The sequence below is a fragment of the Centruroides vittatus genome, unplaced genomic scaffold (genome assembly GCF_030686945.1).
Source record: "Centruroides vittatus isolate TY-2023 unplaced genomic scaffold, ASM3068694v2 scaffold_712, whole genome shotgun sequence".
NCBI classification, from domain to species: domain Eukaryota; kingdom Metazoa; phylum Arthropoda; class Arachnida; order Scorpiones; family Buthidae; genus Centruroides; species Centruroides vittatus.
In genome coordinates, this window is record NW_027122715.1 from 2,035,364 (window position 1) to 2,056,628 (window position 21,265).

At 30.8% G+C, this 21,265-nt stretch overlaps 1 protein-coding gene across 2 annotated transcripts in view; it reads right to left on the reverse strand.

Annotated features, from left to right (window-relative positions):
- The window catches only part of LOC136989632 (uncharacterized), a 28,462-nt gene extending 7,775 nt beyond the window's left edge, over window positions 1-20,687 (reverse strand). The window contains exons 1-2 of one of the 2 annotated variants that reach the window (XM_067287860.1): window positions 20,380-20,687; window positions 7,140-7,446 (exon numbers count right to left, since the gene is read on the reverse strand). In XM_067287860.1, the coding sequence (XP_067143961.1) occupies window positions 7,140-7,438 (299 nt within the window). In that variant the 5' untranslated portion in view covers window positions 7,439-7,446; window positions 20,380-20,687. Of the gene's footprint in view, window positions 1-7,139; window positions 7,447-9,684; window positions 9,779-20,379 lie in introns of those variants that run through there. The other variant, XM_067287859.1, reaches the window with a different exon arrangement.
- Window positions 20,688-21,265: the final 578 nt, after the last annotated feature.

Consider the following 21,265-nt stretch of genomic DNA (forward strand, 5'->3'; position numbering starts at 1 on the left):
TTTTTTCTAATATATAATAATAATAGAGGGGAAAAAAAAGCAATAATTAACGAGACTCAATTGAAAGGATCAAACTGATAACATTATTTTGAGAAAAATGAATTCTGACAAGTTCCTGGACATCTTTCAAAGCAATAAAACAAGTAGAGAGAAAGAGACTCGGGGGAGAAACAATTTCGTATTCAAGAATTTTGCTTTCTCGCGACAGTCTTCGATTTTTATTTTATTTTATTCTCTAAAATACAAGGTATAGAACGGACGATGAATATGTTAATGTGATAGAAACCAAGTAGACAGTGGGTGTTTTTATGTTGAGTTATATTGCTTTTGTCGATATCTTGTTATGCGTATGGTCGCGCCTCGCTAAAGACAACAATTTTCCTGTTTTCTGTCACATCGAATGCGATTTATTTTGTTAACGTAAATAAAGGCAATAACATATATTTGTTATTCAATATTACTGATAAATTTTTAATGTATTATTTAACATACTTTCTTCATTATTTCATTTCGTAAATCCTTTACTTTGTTTTAAAAATAGAAACCAGATATTTAGAATTTCAAGTCTTTCGTACATTAAATTACTATTATTACTATGTGTTTTTACTAGAAAAAATTGCCGCAGAAGTAATAATAAAACAGCTAACAATGTAATTCTTTCCTTAATGGTAACTTTTGATCGATTTAAATACGATTGTTATTAAGGCAGACTATCTTATTTCGTATTTTACTTTTAGATTATGGTTTACTCGTACCGAATTCGTATCGATTGGATGAGCAATTATATATGTTTTATTATTATTATTATTTTATTCGTGAATTCAATTGGTTCTGCTAGTTAAAGAGAAGAATAAAAGCGATTTCTGAATACCAATTGAAATTTTGTTCCGAAATGATATCCTGTAACAACGTCTTTGTTAGCATAAGAATCTTTTCTATTATCTTTTTCCTTTCTCCTCCCTAAAGATCCGTATAAGACATCATCATAAAGTTCATTTCTTATACTTGATATGATTCGATGAAAAGGAAATTCTTATTAAATCTATTATTTCTTTTAAAATTATAATAAATATTTCCAATAGAATATAACTAGAAACTCGAGGATTATATATACAATTATAAATATTTATTTTACCGAAAAAAGAAATTAAAATAGGCCCTATAATTAGCATTTCAAGAATTTCGAAATTAAATGATTAAAATGGAAACATTACGTATTAAATTCCGTGAGAAATACGAATTTCTAAGTAAAATAAATTATTAATAAAAGAAAATAACTAGTTAGAATTCACTTTTTTTTTTTTTCTCTGTATCATTAACCATCTTTAGTTAGCAATTTAAAAATGTGGAGAAGGAGAGGAAAAAACGATATTTTATAACGAAGGTAATTAAAATTATCTCTGTAATTAATTATTATTCTGTTATTTTATATATAAGTTACGTAAAGGTAAAAATCGACGATAAATAAATAAGATATAAAAGTTTAATTAGAAACTGTTGTAGAAATTGCATCCAAAAAGGAAAGTTAATTATTTTTCCATGACTAGAGAGAGAGAGAGAGTATACTGTAACACCAATTATACATTAAAAAATATTGACAAATTATACTGAAATCTGAGACTCTCTCGTAATTTCGCTTTAAAAAAAAAGAATTCAAACTGATTTATTCTTTGTTCCCAAGTTACAATAATCTCTATAGTCTATAGGCTACTTAATGGTCTCTACTCTAGTAAACTGTTTCAATATGTTGAGAGTGAAATATAAAAATCACTTTGTGCTGTACTAAGAAAAGTATCCTTTATATACCAACGACAGGAAAAATAAATAAATGGTTAAAATCTATCGTTAACTCTTCATTGACGATTTGATTTATCTTTGACGAATAATGTTGTTTAGTAAATCGCGTGGGATTGAATGTTATCAGTAACAGACATCTAAACTTTAGTATACAGTTTGTACAAAGTTATGATTGGGAAAATTGCCAACACACATCGACATTGTTTACAGGAGAGAGAGAGAGAGAGAGAGAGAGAGAAAGAAAATACCTTCGGACTTTGCTCCCTCATATGTCCAAATATATTATAGAGATATAGATTAAGTAATCAGAGGAACGACGACATCTTTGACCTTTTCCAATAAAAAAATAACAGCGTTGTCGACAGACTTTTGACTTTAGAATTTAATAGGATTTTTCTGTGTTTCCAAGTCGATTCTGCATAACTTTATAATAAAATTTCAATTTATATTTTAAAAATAAATCAAATCCAACGTAATATTTTATCGTTTATATACGAGAACATTCAACATAAATGTCAATAGTTAGATCCATCATCCATTTGTTGTATAATTAATTATTTATCCTGTATAAAAATGCTCTTCGTATTAATTATATTTTTATATTTTTAAACAAGAGAATTTGTAAACAGGAAAACAAATTTATTTTTAGAATTTTTATTTTATTTTTTAAATAATATTTAACTTAACCAGTTCGACGTGTGTAATATAAGAGGTTACATTATATTAACCTCGTTTTATTAATTATTATAATATATATATATATATATTTTTTTTTCTTTCTAATGCAATTAAATTCATTTAATTAACAATAAGCAATTAAACGTCGTCATTTCTTTATCATTATAGTACAGTACATATATAATTAAAGCTATAGAAGTGAAAGAAACAGTAGAATAAATTAGATTTTTTTTTTCATTATATTGTCGATAATTAAAAGACTATTTATAGAGAAAAATTCATACATTATTTAATTTAGTTATTTTTAAAATGGAATAATTTATTAATTGATTAAAAATAAATAAATTTAGTTAATTAAATCACTTATTAAGAGAATGCCGCTTTTTAAACATTTAATAACCTTATTTGTAATGAAAAAAAAAACAACAAAACAACGAGAATTTATTGTGTTATTATGTAAATATATTTAAAAACAGGAGAAAATAGAGCAAGTTTAATGTTACAAATTTAACTTTATAATAACAATAAATAATATTTTACTCGGGAATTATATAGCATAATATACGTAAAAATACTCATAAAAATCTTTTTTTTTTATTTTTTTTTTAAATGTAAATTTAATTAATTATCTCATTTATATTTATGATACAGAGACTTATTCTGTGTTGTTTTTATCATTTTTATTCTCGATACATTTACTAAATGTATCAACTTTTATTCTCTGAGACTACATTTAATCAAGAAATGGCCTTCTTTCATCTTTCAATATGACAAAACTCTTTCTAAAAATGGTTGTATTATATCAATATAAAAAAGGTTTTAAACAATATATGAGCAATAAGTAATTTATTTTCGTCAAAAAAAACCATTAAAAAATCTTTAAAATCGCCATTAAAGACGTGCTGTACTGACGGGTTTTTAGTTAAGGAGCTTATCACGAAGCTAGACTTTGTGAGAAACAATTGAAATTTTAATTGTTAACAATATAATAATTCAAGCAAAAATCTAAAGAATTAAAAAGCTTCATCTCTGTAGATTTTGTATCGATTATTGTATTCATACTTATTAGTCTTTCTCAGCAATACCAATTGTTATAATTATTAAAGCACACAATATACTGTATATATATATATTTATTCAAGCTGAAAAACTCAGTAGCTTTTAACAAATTAGACATTTAAAAATTAATTTTATTACTAATGTATAAGAGTGGTACAGAAAGGATCGGTTACTTTTTTAACTCAAACTAATTTTCTCGACACTTTTAATCAGCAAATTGTATTCTCATGGGTAGTATAGTCTATTGGGACACGAAGCACTTCACCCAATTAGGGACCCAAAAAGGCGCGATGGTGCCGGTTTTTTGGGGGTTCTCCTACTGAATGTATAATAAGAAAATCCTGTTTTAGTTGCCACCAAAACGCTCGGGAAATGACGCAGAATTATTGAGGAACTCTGTCGGAAGGGCAATTTCCGTTAGAGACCGTTAGAGGGGCACAGGAAATTGTAGGGTCGATCCGGGTCGGGTATAAAAAAAAAAAAATTCTATTCATGTATTAGAAAGAGGATTCAACTCTGCTAGGATCTGATTTAAATGACTATAGTGTTAGACTGTACACTTCCAGTTAATATATAACACATTTTACTCTCATAAACTTAAGGTGAGGACTATTTTTTTTAACATATAAAGATCTCTCTTATTGATGGACAATTTGACTTAATTTATTTATAATAAATTTTTTGTAGATTCTTTAACGTAAATACTTAAGTTGTTGGCGGTTAGAATGGAAACAATGTCAGAAAATGTCGATAAAATTTTATCATATCGATGGGAAATATAAATAAAACGTGACATAATCTTGTCACAAAACAGATTTTGAATGATAGATAACCTTTAGCAGAGCGATCAACAATGTCATTGAACTTGATTCGGAGTCAATAAAACATCGAACTTGAACCGAGCCAATAAAACATTGAACGTCTTACTTAAATATTTAATCATAAAATACTTCAAAATTCTATATTAAATGGTACTTAATTAAATATAAAATATATAAAAAATCAATTTTATATATGTATAGTTACTTCACGCTTAACAATCGATATGTAGGCACTTTAGTTGAAATTACAAAAGCGTAGATCCGTTCTGGCTTAAATGAATAGATTTAATTCGAATAATATAACAATTAACTACTCTAGCAATAAAATATCATTATCTTAACGTTAATTAGAAAAAAATTAAAAGTAGAATGCAATGTCATCACAGCGTAATTAATCGAAAATTGTGACTGCTTGGAGATGACACAGTTCATTCGTTGCCTGGAGTTCTAGATCAGTAACAACTACGCAATTAATAGAAGAGTTTCTATGGTAATGTTACTGACTACGACTAGAAAAAAAAAGAAAGAATCGAGGTAATTGGTCCGAGGGGTCGTTAGCGTGCCTAACCTAACAACATACAAAAGAATATCACGTCAGGTTTATCTATAAAACTCTGCATACAATATTCATTAAACCGCTGCAGAGTTAAGTAAATTGGCTGTGGACAGCTTCGAATTTCTAGATTCTAGCTACCTACTATATAAATAAAATTGAGCAATAGCTAAATCTCAGACGTTTCGACTACAAATCGTTGAAGCAAGGGGCAAAGATTGGAATTTCCCGGGACTGAAATATTCCTCTATTTATAGATTTCGGGTGGCACTTTAATTACGACGTGTCATGAGGTGGGCTATTGACGTCAATGGATAATTTTTTTTTTCTTTTTTCGGGGACTAAACTGAACCGTTTTTGGCACGCACCACTACACAATAATAAGACAAACATGGATCCAAACATAGAATAAATTTAAAAGATTCTATTATCTTACTCGTGAATCCGTTTCTTTCTTTATCCGATTAGCTTTTCAAATTAGTCTGTGTAATAAAATATTATCTTCGAATGTCGTTAGTTAACAGCCGTAAGAAATTTTATCTGTAATATACACACACACACACACACCTAATTATTACTATTGTAACATATGTAATCATTAGTACCGATAATGGTTGGTGTAATTTGTTGTTATCACTTCGGGTAATCGTATTTTTAATAATTATCGATTTTGATAGCTTTATAAATGATCATTTTTATCGCATCCGTTAATTACTTTTTCAACAGCAAACCTATCATTTTCCCAAATGTTTATTAATATTTTCTTCGTAATCGTTCTCTTATCGATATTTTTCCCATTGATAAGGCTTGAAAACTTGACTACCAACGTATTCAAATATATATTTTTTCTATTTTTTTTTAACCGAAATAAACTAGAATATATATATATATATATATATATATAAAGAGCAACGTCTACGATACAAAAGCGAATTGGCTGCCAAATTTTGAAAATCTTTTTTCGAGATTTTGCTTAGATAAATTGTTGTTGACAGAATATACAAATAATGTCTCTTTCTTTAATTTTTAACAAGACATTTTCATTTCGATTCAAGCTATTTGTCAACGTATAAAAATATTACAAAATAAAATTATAAAGAAAAGAAGTTTGAGAGAATTAAAGATATATATATATATATATATATATATATTTTCATAATAAAAATTCTTTAATTTTTGAGGAGGAAAATAATATTAATTTTCTTTTTAAAATGTAAGATAGAAGCAATTTTCTAAAATAAAAAAAGAATGAAAAACTTTTAAAAAAAAGGCAATTTATAAATTTAAAAAATCGAAATACGTCTTATAACTTTTTTTTTTATTTTTTAATGTTTTTTTCTCATCTTAAATCATACCACGTTGGAAAAGATGTAAAAAAAAAGATGTAAAAAAACGTGATAAAACGATTATAAACAGTTTTTTCTAACTGGAAGAAAGCTTTTTGATGAAATCTGCCTGCTCTAGAAATTAAATAAACTTAACATAATCTATAAATTTTCGCTGTTTCTGTCCACACGAAGTTATAGAGTTGTACGAAATTTATAACTTGGAGAATGGTGGAACGACTTTAAAATCTAAAAGGAAACGAGCTCTGGTTTATTTATGTAATTTTAAACGAGGCTAAAAAAAGTTTAAAGCTTAGAATAACAAACGGGTATATAAAACGAGATTTCGATCAAAATAATTATTATGTATCATCGATCCGAGCACTTTCTCAAATCATCCAAATCCTTCCTTTAACTTAACGAACATCAAACCCAACAGAAAGAAAATGATATTAATTAGCTTCGTGACAACTATCTTCTTCTTAATGATCTAATTTGCATTTTCATCATCTCCCAATTCTCAAAGTCGAATTTTCTCTTCATTCTTTCTTTCTCTCTCTCTCTTTTTTTTTAAATGGTCTTTTAAGACCAATGACGTTTAGATGATGAAGCCTTCGGGGTGGGAGGTAAATGCGAACGACATAGTTGCGATGACTGACAAAAAGCGGATCCATTATTTCTACCATTTTATAGCTCTTTAAGTACGTCTTTTACTAACTGTTATGTCTGGCTACATTTACTGGATAAGAAAGAACTTCGTGCTTTAGCGACGAACCGAAGGATGATGATAATACTATTTTTTCGTGTTAGAGTGAAAGCAAAAAGAATATATATATGTGTGTGTATATAAATCGCTGCAAAAATTGTTTGGAACCAATAAGAAAATCATTATTTATGTATACTTACCTCCATAAAACGTATATGGCGACCAGAAGAGCTACTGCTATGATGGAAGAGCAAACTGCGATGACTGGAAGCGAAGGAAATGGTGTCTGACTATATTCGGCTTCGACCAAGTCGATATGGCAATAAGGCAAGTCGGAATCGTATCCTCCTTGGCATTGTCTGGAAGTTGGAGGAGCGGGAGGAGGTGGAAGGCGAAATTGTGGAGGTGGAGGAGGTCCCGGACAATCGCATTTATAATCTGCTTCTTCGCTATCCCAATATGGACTTGGATCTACTAGTAAACTCGCTTCCGATTCCATAGCCAAACCTATAAATTAGTAATAAAAAAAAATATATATATATATATATATCTGTATATTTGGACTTCACTATCAAGTTAAATATATATTTTTCAAAATATTGAAACAACTGTATATATATATATATATATATATATATATATACTTATATTCCTTAGAAAATATTCTATGTACTTTCTGTGCAGATGCATAAACAAGCCGTAGCTCCATTTATAGAAACCTTCTATATCATTTTTTTTAGGAAAAATACTTTTTTCTGAAGACTAGCCGAATACTTTCAAGTATCAGAAATTGCTTTCTGACCTTTTTTGTAATATATACATATATATATATTTTCCCTTCCCACAAAACTAAATAAACGTTGTTTCTAATACGGTAACTTATACGTAACACTGTATTTTAATACCTAAAAATCTAAATGTATTGTCGCTTAAACATGTTTTCTCGAAAATACAGAAACTCTACGGAATTGAAAATTTTTCTATGGGAAATAATCTCCTATTTTTAAACAGGTAAACTGTATTTTAAAAATAGTGAAAAAAGGGGGGTATTTTCTGTAGAAAATACTAGCTGAACATTAGAAAATAAAGAGGATATTTCTTATAGGAGAGAAGAGTGAATAGTGCTAAACATGCTTTGAATTTCCTGAACATATTCACAAGATATAGAGACTGTTTTCTGTAGATTAACTACTAAATGAATTATTTATAAGTATCAGATACTTTAAATAGCATTAATTTGCAATAACCTTCATTAAAATGTAGAAAATATTTATATTACTTCTTACTAAATAAATACACTTTATTTACTAAATGAAGAATGTTTATTTAGTAAGAGTATTTTCTAGAGTATTATTTATGTATTAGAAAATACTGCTTGCTTTATTTATTAATTTAATAATAATAATAACAATAATATTAATAATGATATAGGCTTTTTTTCCAATAAAAAAAATATTTAAATAAATAATTTAAAAGTTATTTCGTTTGCAAAATATTTAAAAAAAAATTAACTCTAAGTGATGAATTCAATGGAACGAATACATGAATAAATTTCTTAACGAAGGAGGCAAATTGTTTTCATCAGTATTCAACTTTAACGTAACAATTGGATAGATTAAATGGCTAACTGGATATTACTCATAATTAATGAATTCAAATTTATGACCTCATGTAATTTTTTTTATATAAAAAAACAAGTTTCCAGGAGGAAAAATTTTTCTTCTAAAATACAGGCTAAAGCATCAGCTCCTCCCTTCTCTGGAGGTCTGCAAGAGGCACTATAAAGGTAGATTATTTCATTCTTTTTTTTTTATTTTCTTCTCTTCCCCATAACCCAAAATGAAATTTCCTGTTATAGAAGTTAGTTAAGTGCTCATCTAATTGATTCTTTTTTTTTCCAGAATTCCTTTTTTAAAAGCATTTTAAATGCTTTCATTAATAAATTTTAATGTAATGTTCATTTGTCATAACCCAAAATTTCCCTTTTATTCGCGAGTGTTACTCAAAATGTAATGAAAGAAAAGAAAAAAAATCCCTAAAAAATAAAAGAGCATATTTTCCGAGAGGGAAAGTGAAGGGGGAAAGGAAAACGTAATCGTTGTTTATACCGTTTTCTACGATAAGGGGAAAAAAAAAAAAAGCTTTTTTCGTTTAAAGATAAATGTGTCTGAGTGAGAGTTGACAAAAGAAAACCCGAACGATTTATATTGAGAAAAGTCCTTGAATAAAACTACATCAATTTTTCTTCTTTAACAAACGATTGGCAATAAAACGACCAGTTTTTGTTAGATCCTTCCAAATATTTCCGATCGTAAATTTCAATTTTCGATTCTATTGGTACGAATTTCGAAGTTTTTTAAAGAAAAATTTCCATCTCCAAAAGTATTTTCTTGCACGGATTGACTCGGAACTTAGAAGAAAAACGAGAGAAGAGGAGAAAAAAACCTTTTAAACAATACAGAATTGCATCGAATTCTCAGTACGTAAATCGATTTTCTTTGTGTTAAAATAGAAAGAAAAAAAAATGCGCGTTAAAAGTATTAAACTTTCAAAGCTATATTTGTATAATATCCCGTAAGCAATAGAGACAAACAGCAGTCGTTTCGCATACCACAAGTGGTTATAAGACGGCAAAAAAACCATCAAAGTGTCACAGAGAGAGTCGTCGCTACGTCACTCCCTACGTCAATTAGGGGTGGAATTGCGTGACTAAATCACTCAAACTGTCGTCACCGAAAGTCTTACCTGAATCTACAAACTTGTTGGCTGAGTCTCAGCTAGTGAATGTAGATCGAGTGGGAGTGCAGTGCGTTATGTCACCAGTTGTCGCACTGATAACGCCACCTACAGCTTAACAGATATACTGTACTGTACAACAAAATAAACAGCATCGCTAATTGGCATTAATAATGCAAATGACTCTAAATAATACAGATCAAACGGCTCTTTTGTTATTTTATTAAAACTCCATTATTTACAGCTTTTATAAATATTTACGAATTTGGCTTTTTCCTTTATATTCTCTCCGTTCAAAGGTAAACAAAGATTAATTATATTTTCCTATCTTAATATATTTTTTTTACATCTCTATCCGTCTAGAAATGTTCAAGTTGAGTAATAAATTACTTATAAAACTCTATAAATTAACCGAATACTCGTGAATAATTTATTTAACGAAATTAAACAAATAAGAAGATTCGTATTTGGATCAATTTATATTATACCTGTACTCAATTCGATCGTACGAAAGTACAACTGCTATCACTTGTTTATCTAAAAATTGTACAGGTATATAATATAAACTTTGATCAGATCTAACTAATGTTATCTCAATTATCTCTTATCGTTACACTCGAGACAGAATCGAACTTTGCCTTTATTTATTAAGCATGAGTCACAGAGCTTTGGAAAGAAACAACGTACTCCTTATCTTTTTTTTTATTAAATTAAATGGTATCATAAGCATTTTTTACGCGTGAATCGTTCGGTTAGATGAACACAGCAAAGATACATCCGGATTTTCGCATGGAGAACTCGAATATAATAAGCAGAACGATGAATACTCCGGCCTTAGCACAGTATGACGTATGCTATCAACCCCTAACAGTGGCTGTTAAATTATATCTGGCATCTGTTAGTGGCTACAGAAAGAAAGTTATGAGACAAGCGAACACTTAGCACCGCAGGAATAAAATTCGATTCTATTATAAACTGAAGAAGGAAATAGTATCGGAGGGAAAGTCACGTAGTATTAATGTTATCAAGAATCGGGATACATCCTGAACTATTTCGGTCTCTGAGAATTATTTATTATCTAGTTATTAGTTTATTTTAATATTTACTTTAAGCAGTATATATACAGTTTATCAACGGAACGAAATTAAAACTACATAACGTAGGCGGAGATTCTTATAACTTTAACTTGTTTACATTAAACACATTTTAGAGAAGGTGGAAAAAATCTGGAACGTTGTAATCTATGTAAAGAATGAAAGGCGCGGTTTAAATTCTATCGTTCAAAGAAAACATCTGTTGGAATTCCCAGATTCAATAATGGAAAACTAATGTCATCTAACGGTATTCTTCTAAAATAAGCAAAAGAATTTTAAAGAAACCCAACAGGATAGATCACATCCCTGTCGTGAGTTTCGCAACTTAACATCTGTTCTCGTATCGGTGGAGCCAATAAACAAACTTCTTTCTAATTATAGAAATTTCCGATAAACAAAACGATTTTTGTTATTTAAATAAATGTATTTTTTTTTTCTCCCTCTAAGTTTCTTAAGGTTGTTAAGTTTTTAAACGTGCGATTAACTCACATTTTTATGTTTGTTTTAGGAGAGTTTAAGAAAGCTCTGGCCTATTTATTTTTGGATTTTAAGATACAAAACTAAATGTTCGAATTTCCATTCTTATCGGTTTTCGAATAAATAACTCTTTCTGCTAATTCTGCAAGCGGGAAGGACGGTGATAACCTTTGAGAAATGGCGACACATTATCAATACGAACAGTAAAGATCGAAGAGACAAGGGTTTGCTCTTCTCTCTTATCCCCTGAGGACAAGTAACTTTAACCCCCCCTTCTCCTTCAAACTAAACGCTTTTGTTAAATGAAAAATGATAATACAATCGGAATTTTTTTCCTATTAAAAATCCTCACGTAATAAAAATCTGTAACAATACGAAACAATACATTAATTAGTTTCTATTTAGACAAAAATAACATCCGTTATCGAGAATTGGAGACTTGTTTGCTTGAAAATATTTCATTATGTAAAAGTTAATTATAAATGTTATACCTTAATTAAACACTAAATATAAGTAGATAAGCTAGAATGGCAGAAAGTAAAAAACAAAATTCTTTAAAAAAAATTCATAATTAAGAAGGAAAAAGAACGACGAGATGCTTAAGCAATTTTTATCGAAATTTCTGCTGAAAGACTGAATAAATAAAGCACGAATTTATTTTATTTTTTAAATACACATTCTGAAGATTCAATTTATTTAAAAAAAAAGAAATTCATTTTATATTTATAAAACATAAATGCTAAAAACTTGTAGTAGATTCCCCTCATCCGCCTCCTTCTCCTCCTCCTCCTCCTCCTCCTCCTCCTCCTTTAGACCTCCATCTCCTGTTCGATTTTCGGAAGGAAAACAAGAAGCGCGAAAATTAGTAAAGGGGGAAAAGAAATAAAAGAGGGTGATTAAAAAAAAAGGGAAAAAAGGTGAAATTCTTATCTCTACAATGGTTTTTGTCGTTTTAATTAGATCGTGGTGGAGCGGCGTGTTCTGATGACAAAATCAATTCCTGAAGAAAAAGATGTGCAGAAGACGATCGGAACGACTAAATCGCGTGAGATGCGCTACCGAATGGGAAATACGAGTAGAGTTTAAGATGTAGGTTATCAAATGCAGATTTTCATCCCGTGCAGATTCATTTTGAGAGAACGTCTTAACGTTTAAGGGACGTGTGATGTATGTTTAAACATTGGCTCAATGTTTAGTCTGCGGATGGCTCCTCGTAATCAAAAAAAGCTTTGGACTAGTAATAGATGGCGTGTAATAATAACAAAAAGAAAAAAAAAGACATTAAAAGATAAAATATCGAGAATAAAGGAAACGTTCTACTCAAGTGAAAAAGTAGGAGATAAAATCCTCAACGTCTAAATATTTAACGCCGTTTTAGTGCTTCTAATATGTTATAATCTGTTATATTTCTAATTAATTCTTATTCTGTATCGTCGGTTATCGAATTAATCATGTTTTCCAAAATTCGCTTTAAGTTAATTGAATCTGATTCAATTAGATCCATTGTAGGCGCAAGATATACACACAACAGTTTAGTCATTTATTGTAGCAAATATAGTTAAGATCGAGAAGAGTCAATACTGTTTACCTCAAATTCTATTACGGTTTAGATGAGTATTAGAAACTTTAGTTTGAATCACATCACTAACTTGTTAATCTATTAAAACTTTGAAAATTATTTAAACTTAAAAAATACTCCAGAGCTAAAATTATAGGTAGGAAGATTAACGACTGAAATACAGGTTTTATTATTTTAAAATATGATAAAAATTTTCAAATATTTTGTGTAAAATATATATTTTTTCGATAATTTGACAAGTTTAATGTTAGCATTTCTCATTCCCATTAGCTTTGGAAGAGACAGCACAACAATTACAGTCTTTTCACAATAGCGTATCAAGCCTATAGAGAGTATAAAGAAGCCCCGAGCTAAGATGTTCGATCTTACATCGATCGCTGCTCCTGCTCTTCTTTCTCCCTTATTAGATTAAAAATAGATAGTTCGATATAAAGAATGGGGGAAAAACTGATACTTTAAGCAATTAAGGATAATTAAAATTGTGTAGTTTAGTTTATAAAGCTTTACAAAAAGAAGCTTGTTTTTTTTCCTAACTGAACCGTTATAAAGGAACAAATAGGAAAACTGCTTAATATTCTTCGAATAGGAGAATTTAGAGTAGAAATTATATTGATTTAGAAGATGATCTAACAAATCTGATTCACCTGCAATAGTAACATCGACTAGTCGGTCCAGGAAAAGAGATCAGGTGACACCCACCCCGAGGGGAGGGAAAGTGGAGTCCACATCAGAAATGTAAGAATCGATTGGTGGAGTATTGATTTACTAAACCAGAGTAAACTGCCTACTTCTACATTTCAAGAGACTGATCTTGGAACAGTTGGCGTTTTTTTCCCCCTTCCTCTCTGTTACTGTTCGAATTTTATGAGATAGAAAATCCGATCCGCGCTCAAAGTTTTAGTATTCATCTTTAAACATCAACTTTTGTATATCTTGTCCCGGTTGCCATAACGACGGGATGGTGATTAATGCCTGGGTTTTACGTTCGACACTATAGAATAGAGATAGAGAGAAAGAGTAAACAATTAATGTTGCCTGCATCAATGGATAGAATCGACGGAATATTATTGTTGGTGACGACGTCCGGGTTCATTGTGATGTACCAATAAAGGGATTGTAAGGGATGACATAACAATTGGCAGTCTTCTAAATTACGTCTCTCCTCCTGGCACCAAAATGTCTGAAGAAAACGGATTTAGCTGCAAGTACGGCCTTGAACTTTAATTATGGCTGATGTCGAAAATAGATTCTTAATACGGTTTTAAAGCCTCTATTCAAAATTTATTACCTCCTCGTCTACGTAAATTATCACTACTTACATTATAATTTTAATTTATTATTATTATTATCGGGGATTAATCACGATAGAGAAATATAGCTGCATCATCTTCTACTTCCAATAATTCGTTTCTTTCCGTCTTGGAAAAAAAAATATATTCCATGAAAAATAATAAGCTTTATATACAATAATTATCACAAATATAATTTTAATTAAAAATTATTATTATTATGAACGATTAAATGAATTAAGAAAATTTTATAACAATTGCTTCGGGCTTTATTAATTCGACTTTATTGTTTTAACATTTCTCGTTGGGATTTAAACAAAAATATGTATTATACGCCAACGTATTAGCTAATTATTCTGTTTAAATATAAATTTCATTTATTATCATTAACAATTAATTGTATTTGAAGAAAATTATTAACAATGGCTCCGGATTGTATGTGTTTGTTTGTTTAAAATTCCAAAAATAGTAAGAAACAAACAAAACCGAGCTCCTTAAAATTTAATCATTACAGCACATGGTAGATGCTAGAATACATTAAGTTTTTTTTTATTTCTTTTATTTTCTTCGGGTATTTTTTTCACAAACGAGGAAACGTCGTTTAAAATCGGTACGGTGTGTGAAACAATAGCTATGTAAATAGTCATTTACCACGTATACATCCGTCATTCTCCCCTCCTCTACCATGGCGACGAAGTGTGACTGACGGGCGGTTCGCAGTCATAAAAACAACCCCGCATCATAAATTACCGTTTGTGTGTTTAACAAATGCGTACTTTAACCCGAACGAAACTCGTGACCTTACAGAGATACCAGAATTGAAGAGTGGGGAGGAGAAAGAGAACACATCATCTCCTGACCAACATCATTAAATACCCACCCCCTTGTCTAGTAGAGTAAAACTAAATCTAACATGCATCGAACCTAGACGGTCGCCTCGGTGGGAGGTGGCGGCCGATTTTACTATAATCTAGGAATATATCAGTTCTAGCACACAAAAGACTTACTGTCGAAATTTAAATGGCTTTTTTTTTTAAATTCTAAATTAACGCAGCACAACCTTCAATGAATAGCTTTTATTCATAGTTGTGTGCAATAAAGAATCGCCCTTTACAAAACTGTTACCCTCTCTCTCGTAAGGAGAGAGAAGGTTTGCTTCTACTTCTATTACTTCTCTCCCGTATAGAAAAGTCTGCATAATGTCTGCTAATTTTAAGATTTTTTTTACACGGAAACAGAGTATTCAGGCCGGATAAACTCTTTTTACTTTTCAATATTTGTTTTAAAATCCGGTTAAATATTTAATTTATTATTTAAAACATTATCTCTCGGAATTTTTAAATGGTATTATTGACTACTTTCGGTGTCTTTAAAAGACGTAGATGCGATCGCGTAAACTTTTAAATACTCTCCATTTGAGTGGTCGTAACTTACTGGACGGTTAGAGATTTTTATAACAGTCTCGTGATTTTAAAGAATGCTTTATTGAGTTACATTAAACGATATAACTCTTTAAGAGCTAATAGAAAGACGTTAGAGCGTATTAGTCTCAGTTTAGATACGTAAGCTAGCATCTGTAATACGTTTTATTGTAGAAGAAAACAGTTTCGGTGGAAACGATATGCAAATGGATAGTTGAGACTATCTATCTATTGTCTTATGCGTCAGCCATTTGTTGAATTTCCATCTAATTATTTCCCTCAGATCAACCCCAGTCTAGACAAAGGGGATTCAAAACTTTTCTTGTTAACAAAATGCAAACGTCTGAGCAGCACCAACATTTTAATGAAAGAAAATTAAATGAATTTGCATAGGTAACGAAACGCAATTGTCATGGTAATGCTTTCCAATCGATTGCTTGGTAGCCTATCAGTTTTGGATTCGACTACGGAAAACGGGGAGCAGCAGAGGAAGAAACAACAGAAGCTGACTGGTTTTCCTCTAGGCTATATAAGCTTTCGATCGGTTTTGTTAGGAAGAGAATCTCGTTAGGGAAACGCTTTATTTTTTTCCTCCTCTTCTTCTTCCTCCTCCTCCTCCCACCATCCTGTAGTTCCGTTGCCAAGAAGACTCGTTAACTGATAGATTCAAATACATTAGTCTCATCAGTCTATGGCGGCTCAAAAGGGAATCAATTTACGCTCATAAGATTATAGATCATCCAGAAAGCGTGTAACGAAAATTAAATCAGGCTTTATACGTCATTTACGGCATCTTAATGCAACCTTCCCTTCTTTGTGCGAGTTATAAGCAAGCATTAAAATGTTTGATCCAAGCCGGAAACGAAGCAATAAATCGAATTTATAGACATAGTTAGCTTCGATTTTTTTATTAGTTTTATATATATATGTGTGTGTGTGTGTGTTTATATATAAGATGTCCTTCTGTTCGGAAACTAATAGACATTAAATGCTGAAGGAACAATCCTTTTTAAGTTAGTCGTTTTCAGTTGTGTAATTCCGATGGGAACGGTCAATCTGAAGGCAAAAGTGGCTACCAGACTCATTGATCGAATGTCGTTTAGAAATAATTGAATGTTTTCCGGTTCTTCTCCGAAGAACTACAGAATCTAAAGAATATCTGACATAGTAGCAATTTATAGAAACGAGAGAATGTTATATCTTATTTTAATCTATAAGTCAATAGAAACGATAGCCTATTAAAGTGGAGAAAATCGAATTATCTACTGTACTGTACTGTACAGTGTTGTGCTTCTAGATTGTATGGATTAAAAGGATGAAATCTATCTCCAAGCTGCTGTATACGTTGCTGCAAAGATGAAATACTTGTTCAGATTTCGATAATAAAATATTAGGCAATGGCAATTGTTGTAAATCACCGGAGATTACGTAGATTAAAATTTTGGTAAGATCTAGTGAAAGAAGGTGCCTTACTCTAAATGCATTTGCGAGGATTCAATCGATAAATTTACGCGAGTGATGCTAAAATTCTCCAAATGCAAATAAGAATTAATCTCTTTATAATGTAAGAAATGTATTTATTTATCGCATTTAAATTTTTAATTTCTTTTTTTCAAAAGATTAAAATTCTAAAAACTTTAGATAATAACAAAAAGAAGAAGAGTTAAAACGACAATTAACGAGATCGTTTTAAGAAGATTTTAAACCAATTTACAATGTGTCATTTCCACTTGATGTATAGATTGATTGGAATTTAATTAAGTTTGGCTATTAAAACATATTTGAAATAGCTTTTATATTAGAAAATTTGCTATAATTGGATGAAGTCGAGTAGCTCATCAGTCTCCGAAGCATTAAGAGTAGCCTATATATATATATATAAAAGATAGGTAGAAACGAAACCAACTATCAAATAACTGGGCGGTATCGATAGCAGATGTCCCATGGCCATATTGTATGAAGACCAAATTAATCCAAGACAACGCCCTACAGAGACCAAACAATGCTCTTCACCTGTAACTAGATCTCTACTGGATTTTATCTCTATCTGCTATCACATTATTAATTGATCGATTCTGTACGATAGTTGCTGAATCATGTATTCTACGAAAAATAAAACAGTTTTTTTGTTTTTTAATCATTGTTTTAATGTAATAATTTTACACATAAACGGATTATTAATGTATCGAGATGCTTAAAAAAGAAGAACGTTTTGTCCGAGTAGCAACAAGACGTGATGTTTTATTAGAGTTCCTAGACGAAATTCTTCAGGCTTGTATAGTAATGAAGCGGAGAGGGAAAAAAGAAAGATGTTCTGTGCACAATCCGAATAGCGGAACCGAAGAATGCCAAAAGGGAACGAGAATAAAAAAAAAAAAAAGTAAAATGGTAGGAAACAAGCGAAACGTTTATAGCATACTGAAGTTTATTCTTTGTTCGTCGACTTAAATGGATAATTTCTAAAGCGAGTTACTCAATAACCGAAATGTAACAAATACTGTCGGATATAAGGGTGATTGAACATCCTGTATGAGGATAATTTATAATAAAATGAAGTCACAGGATGTAATAATATAGTCACGAAGCTCTAGTTGCATATATTAAGAGGCATTCCGATTATTTTACCTTTATAATTTGATATTCTGGTTTTACGTTCTGAACATTAAAAAAATTACATTACATTTTCCGGAAATATCACCAAGAAAAAAAAAAAAGCCTATTTTAATTATAAAATTTCAGAAATTTATTTTAAATAGACTCGTCTGCTTTTACCAGATTAACCTATAATTTAATAATGAAACGGGTTATTAAGTTTATGTTATGTATGATGGTTTAATGAATTTATAGAGTTAGATGCTTTCCAAATAATATATATATATATATATTGTAGAAAATCCTGTCTTCTGCATTATGTCGTTACCGACAATGAGAGAACATTTTTCTGGAGCCAAGCTGAAAAACAGCTTTGGATTTTCCGACAGTGTCTTCACAACTCGTGATTCGTTTCGGTTCCTCAATTGCAAATGGCTTCGAATACACCATTTTCTTACCACAATACAACACCTTTCCAACTACGATGTGGACCATCGTTTTCTGTAGGATTACCCTTCCGTCTGACATGTTTATGGAAGGTTTAAGAAAAGAAAGAATGTTATTCGTTTCCTCTCAGCATTTTAAAGTACCAGCGGGACATCAGCCAGACTTAAAGCATTCCTTTTTGTTGTTGTTACTACTCAGTCTTATTCTTTGTTTTGTTCGAGAATTTTGGAGTCTTTTAAGCAAACGTTAACATATCGTGACCTTTCGTAAACTGTGATAATATAACAAAAACTATTATAAAATGTAATTGTACGTAGTTTAATTGTTTAGCCGATGGATAACAAGGTAAATTTCCTTTGATCTTATCAGTATTTGAATAATTTCTCTAGATTCCGTGCACGGATATAACGTTACGGTAATAGGATTTTAGTGTTTCTCGACACGTAATTCAGTTAGAAATCGCATAATTTGAGATCAAACTGCTTTCAATCAACTAAAGATAAATTCGAATAACTCTACATTTAATTGGATCATTACGTTTTCTTACATCTTATCCGACAGACGAAGAAGAATTTGATTTTTAATATTAAGTTTGAAGTGGAATCATTTGAAAATATTTTTAAAAAACTGTTTGCATTTATGCGATGTGTATTTTGATCAAAGAATGAAATATAGCGTACGTAAGTCCATTGTTATGAACTGATTTCACGATCTCAACTTATTGATCGGAATCTCTTTATTTGGAGAAGAAAAGATTTGTGGAGATCCTTCATGAAATTCGATTGAAAAGAAATTGTTAGAGGGAGTATATTGAGGAGGAAAAGAAGAAAGGAAAAAAACCATCTAAAGAGATTAGGAGAGGGAACGGACTACAATGGCTAACTTCCACTATACCACTGGTACCATTTCCGTATCAGGATGGAGTGGACGGTAACTAGCTCCATCAGAAATGATGACAACATTCCAGCTTGACGCATCCGACTCTACATTACATTGTTAAGCTATATAATAAGCAATGACACCGATTTCATAAAGTTTATCCTCGATATGTGTATAAGGTTGAGGGGCTGCGATGAATCATTGTCACGACTATGAACCCCGTCACCATTATCAAGGTTCATTTCGTGGACGAATTCTTTTTCACTAAACCGCAAATGTTCGAATTTCATTGATAAATTTCGGTCTAGAACAGAATTCTGTTATGTCTCTTCGAATATTTGAAGTAAAAATCGATTAAATTTTAAAAGAAATGTTGCTTTATACTCAAATTTAGTACTAGTTTTCGTTATAAACAAACATTATTTATAATCAGGTATACAAAAAAAGTATTCTCGAGTGTATTTAACAGAATAAACTTATAATTATCGCGATGTGAATGGATTTAATATGTTAAAATGAAATACATGTATTTTCTACGATGGTCAAATACCAAAATAGCAATGTATATATATACACATGTATATACACAGCAACCAAACCAGAAACATTTTAGTACTATTCATAAAATCCATTAAACGTCCTCTACATAACGTTTACAATATAAACAAAAGCTGTTCGACACCAACCAAATTCCCAGCATTGCCACACCAAGCATCGAGAACTGTTTATCTAAGGATGTACCCAATTATTGTAACACAAGCCCCTAGGCATCAGAGAAGGAGCAGTCGCTTTCCCAAACAAGGGAATTAGATTATATACAATACGAAAAACCCATCTCATTAGAAGCATTTTAGATACAAAGTAACCGAAAATATATAATAATAAAAGAAAAACCCCTGTAATCAAACCAATAAACGCGAACTCACCTCAAAACTTCAAGGTTTTAGAAATTCGTGAAGGAAATAACAATCATGTTGCCAACGTGCAGTCCTGGGCAATCCTCTTACATACGGCGCTCACTTGTCTGTCATGTCACGGATATGTAATCGAGGTAAACTGCGACGAAACAAAGCTCACTCTTCACAAAACTAACAATAAAATGATCCACTAGAGAAAACGTTTAATCAAAGTAGTGAAGACGATAGCTCCAACAGAAAGTGTTAGAGTGTGTGTGTGTGTGTTCGCCGCTCTCCTTCACCTCTGACAAGTCGGCGCGCCTAGCCGCGCCGTTCTTCTGAGCAAAACGATAGGATAGTTGATAGGTCAATACACCAGCCGGTACGCCGAGTCAGCCGCATCTACTACACCATCCGAGGGGTGCTCGTCTACTAGAATGGGATGAGACCACGCCTTGTTTAAGACAGCCAGTCGCGCATAAGTTCCAGACTCGCTTTTTTTACACACACACACACATATATAAATATATATTCCTCTTCAACTCCCCTCATCTTCAGGTAGAGAGCAGCTGCCTTTAACTATAATTAGAGGAGATAAAATGCTACCTACGTGGACACATTTCTTATATGTAGGATTTATATATATTAAGAATGGCATATATATATATAGTTAAAGTAAGGAAGCTAGATTTTCGTAAAATTAAATATTGAATATTCTTCGAGCTACTCTTTCATCGGGTGTCACGCATAAAAGCCATTAGTAACCTACTAGCAAAAATATACAGTAGTAAATCTGTGTCGAGTTTAGTTGCCTTTAACCGAGTGACAAAAATCGAACGAATTCGATTCCAGGTGGAAACTTTAATTGAATCTGGATGGAAGCAGAAAATTTAATTTTACAGAAAATGTTTCCGTC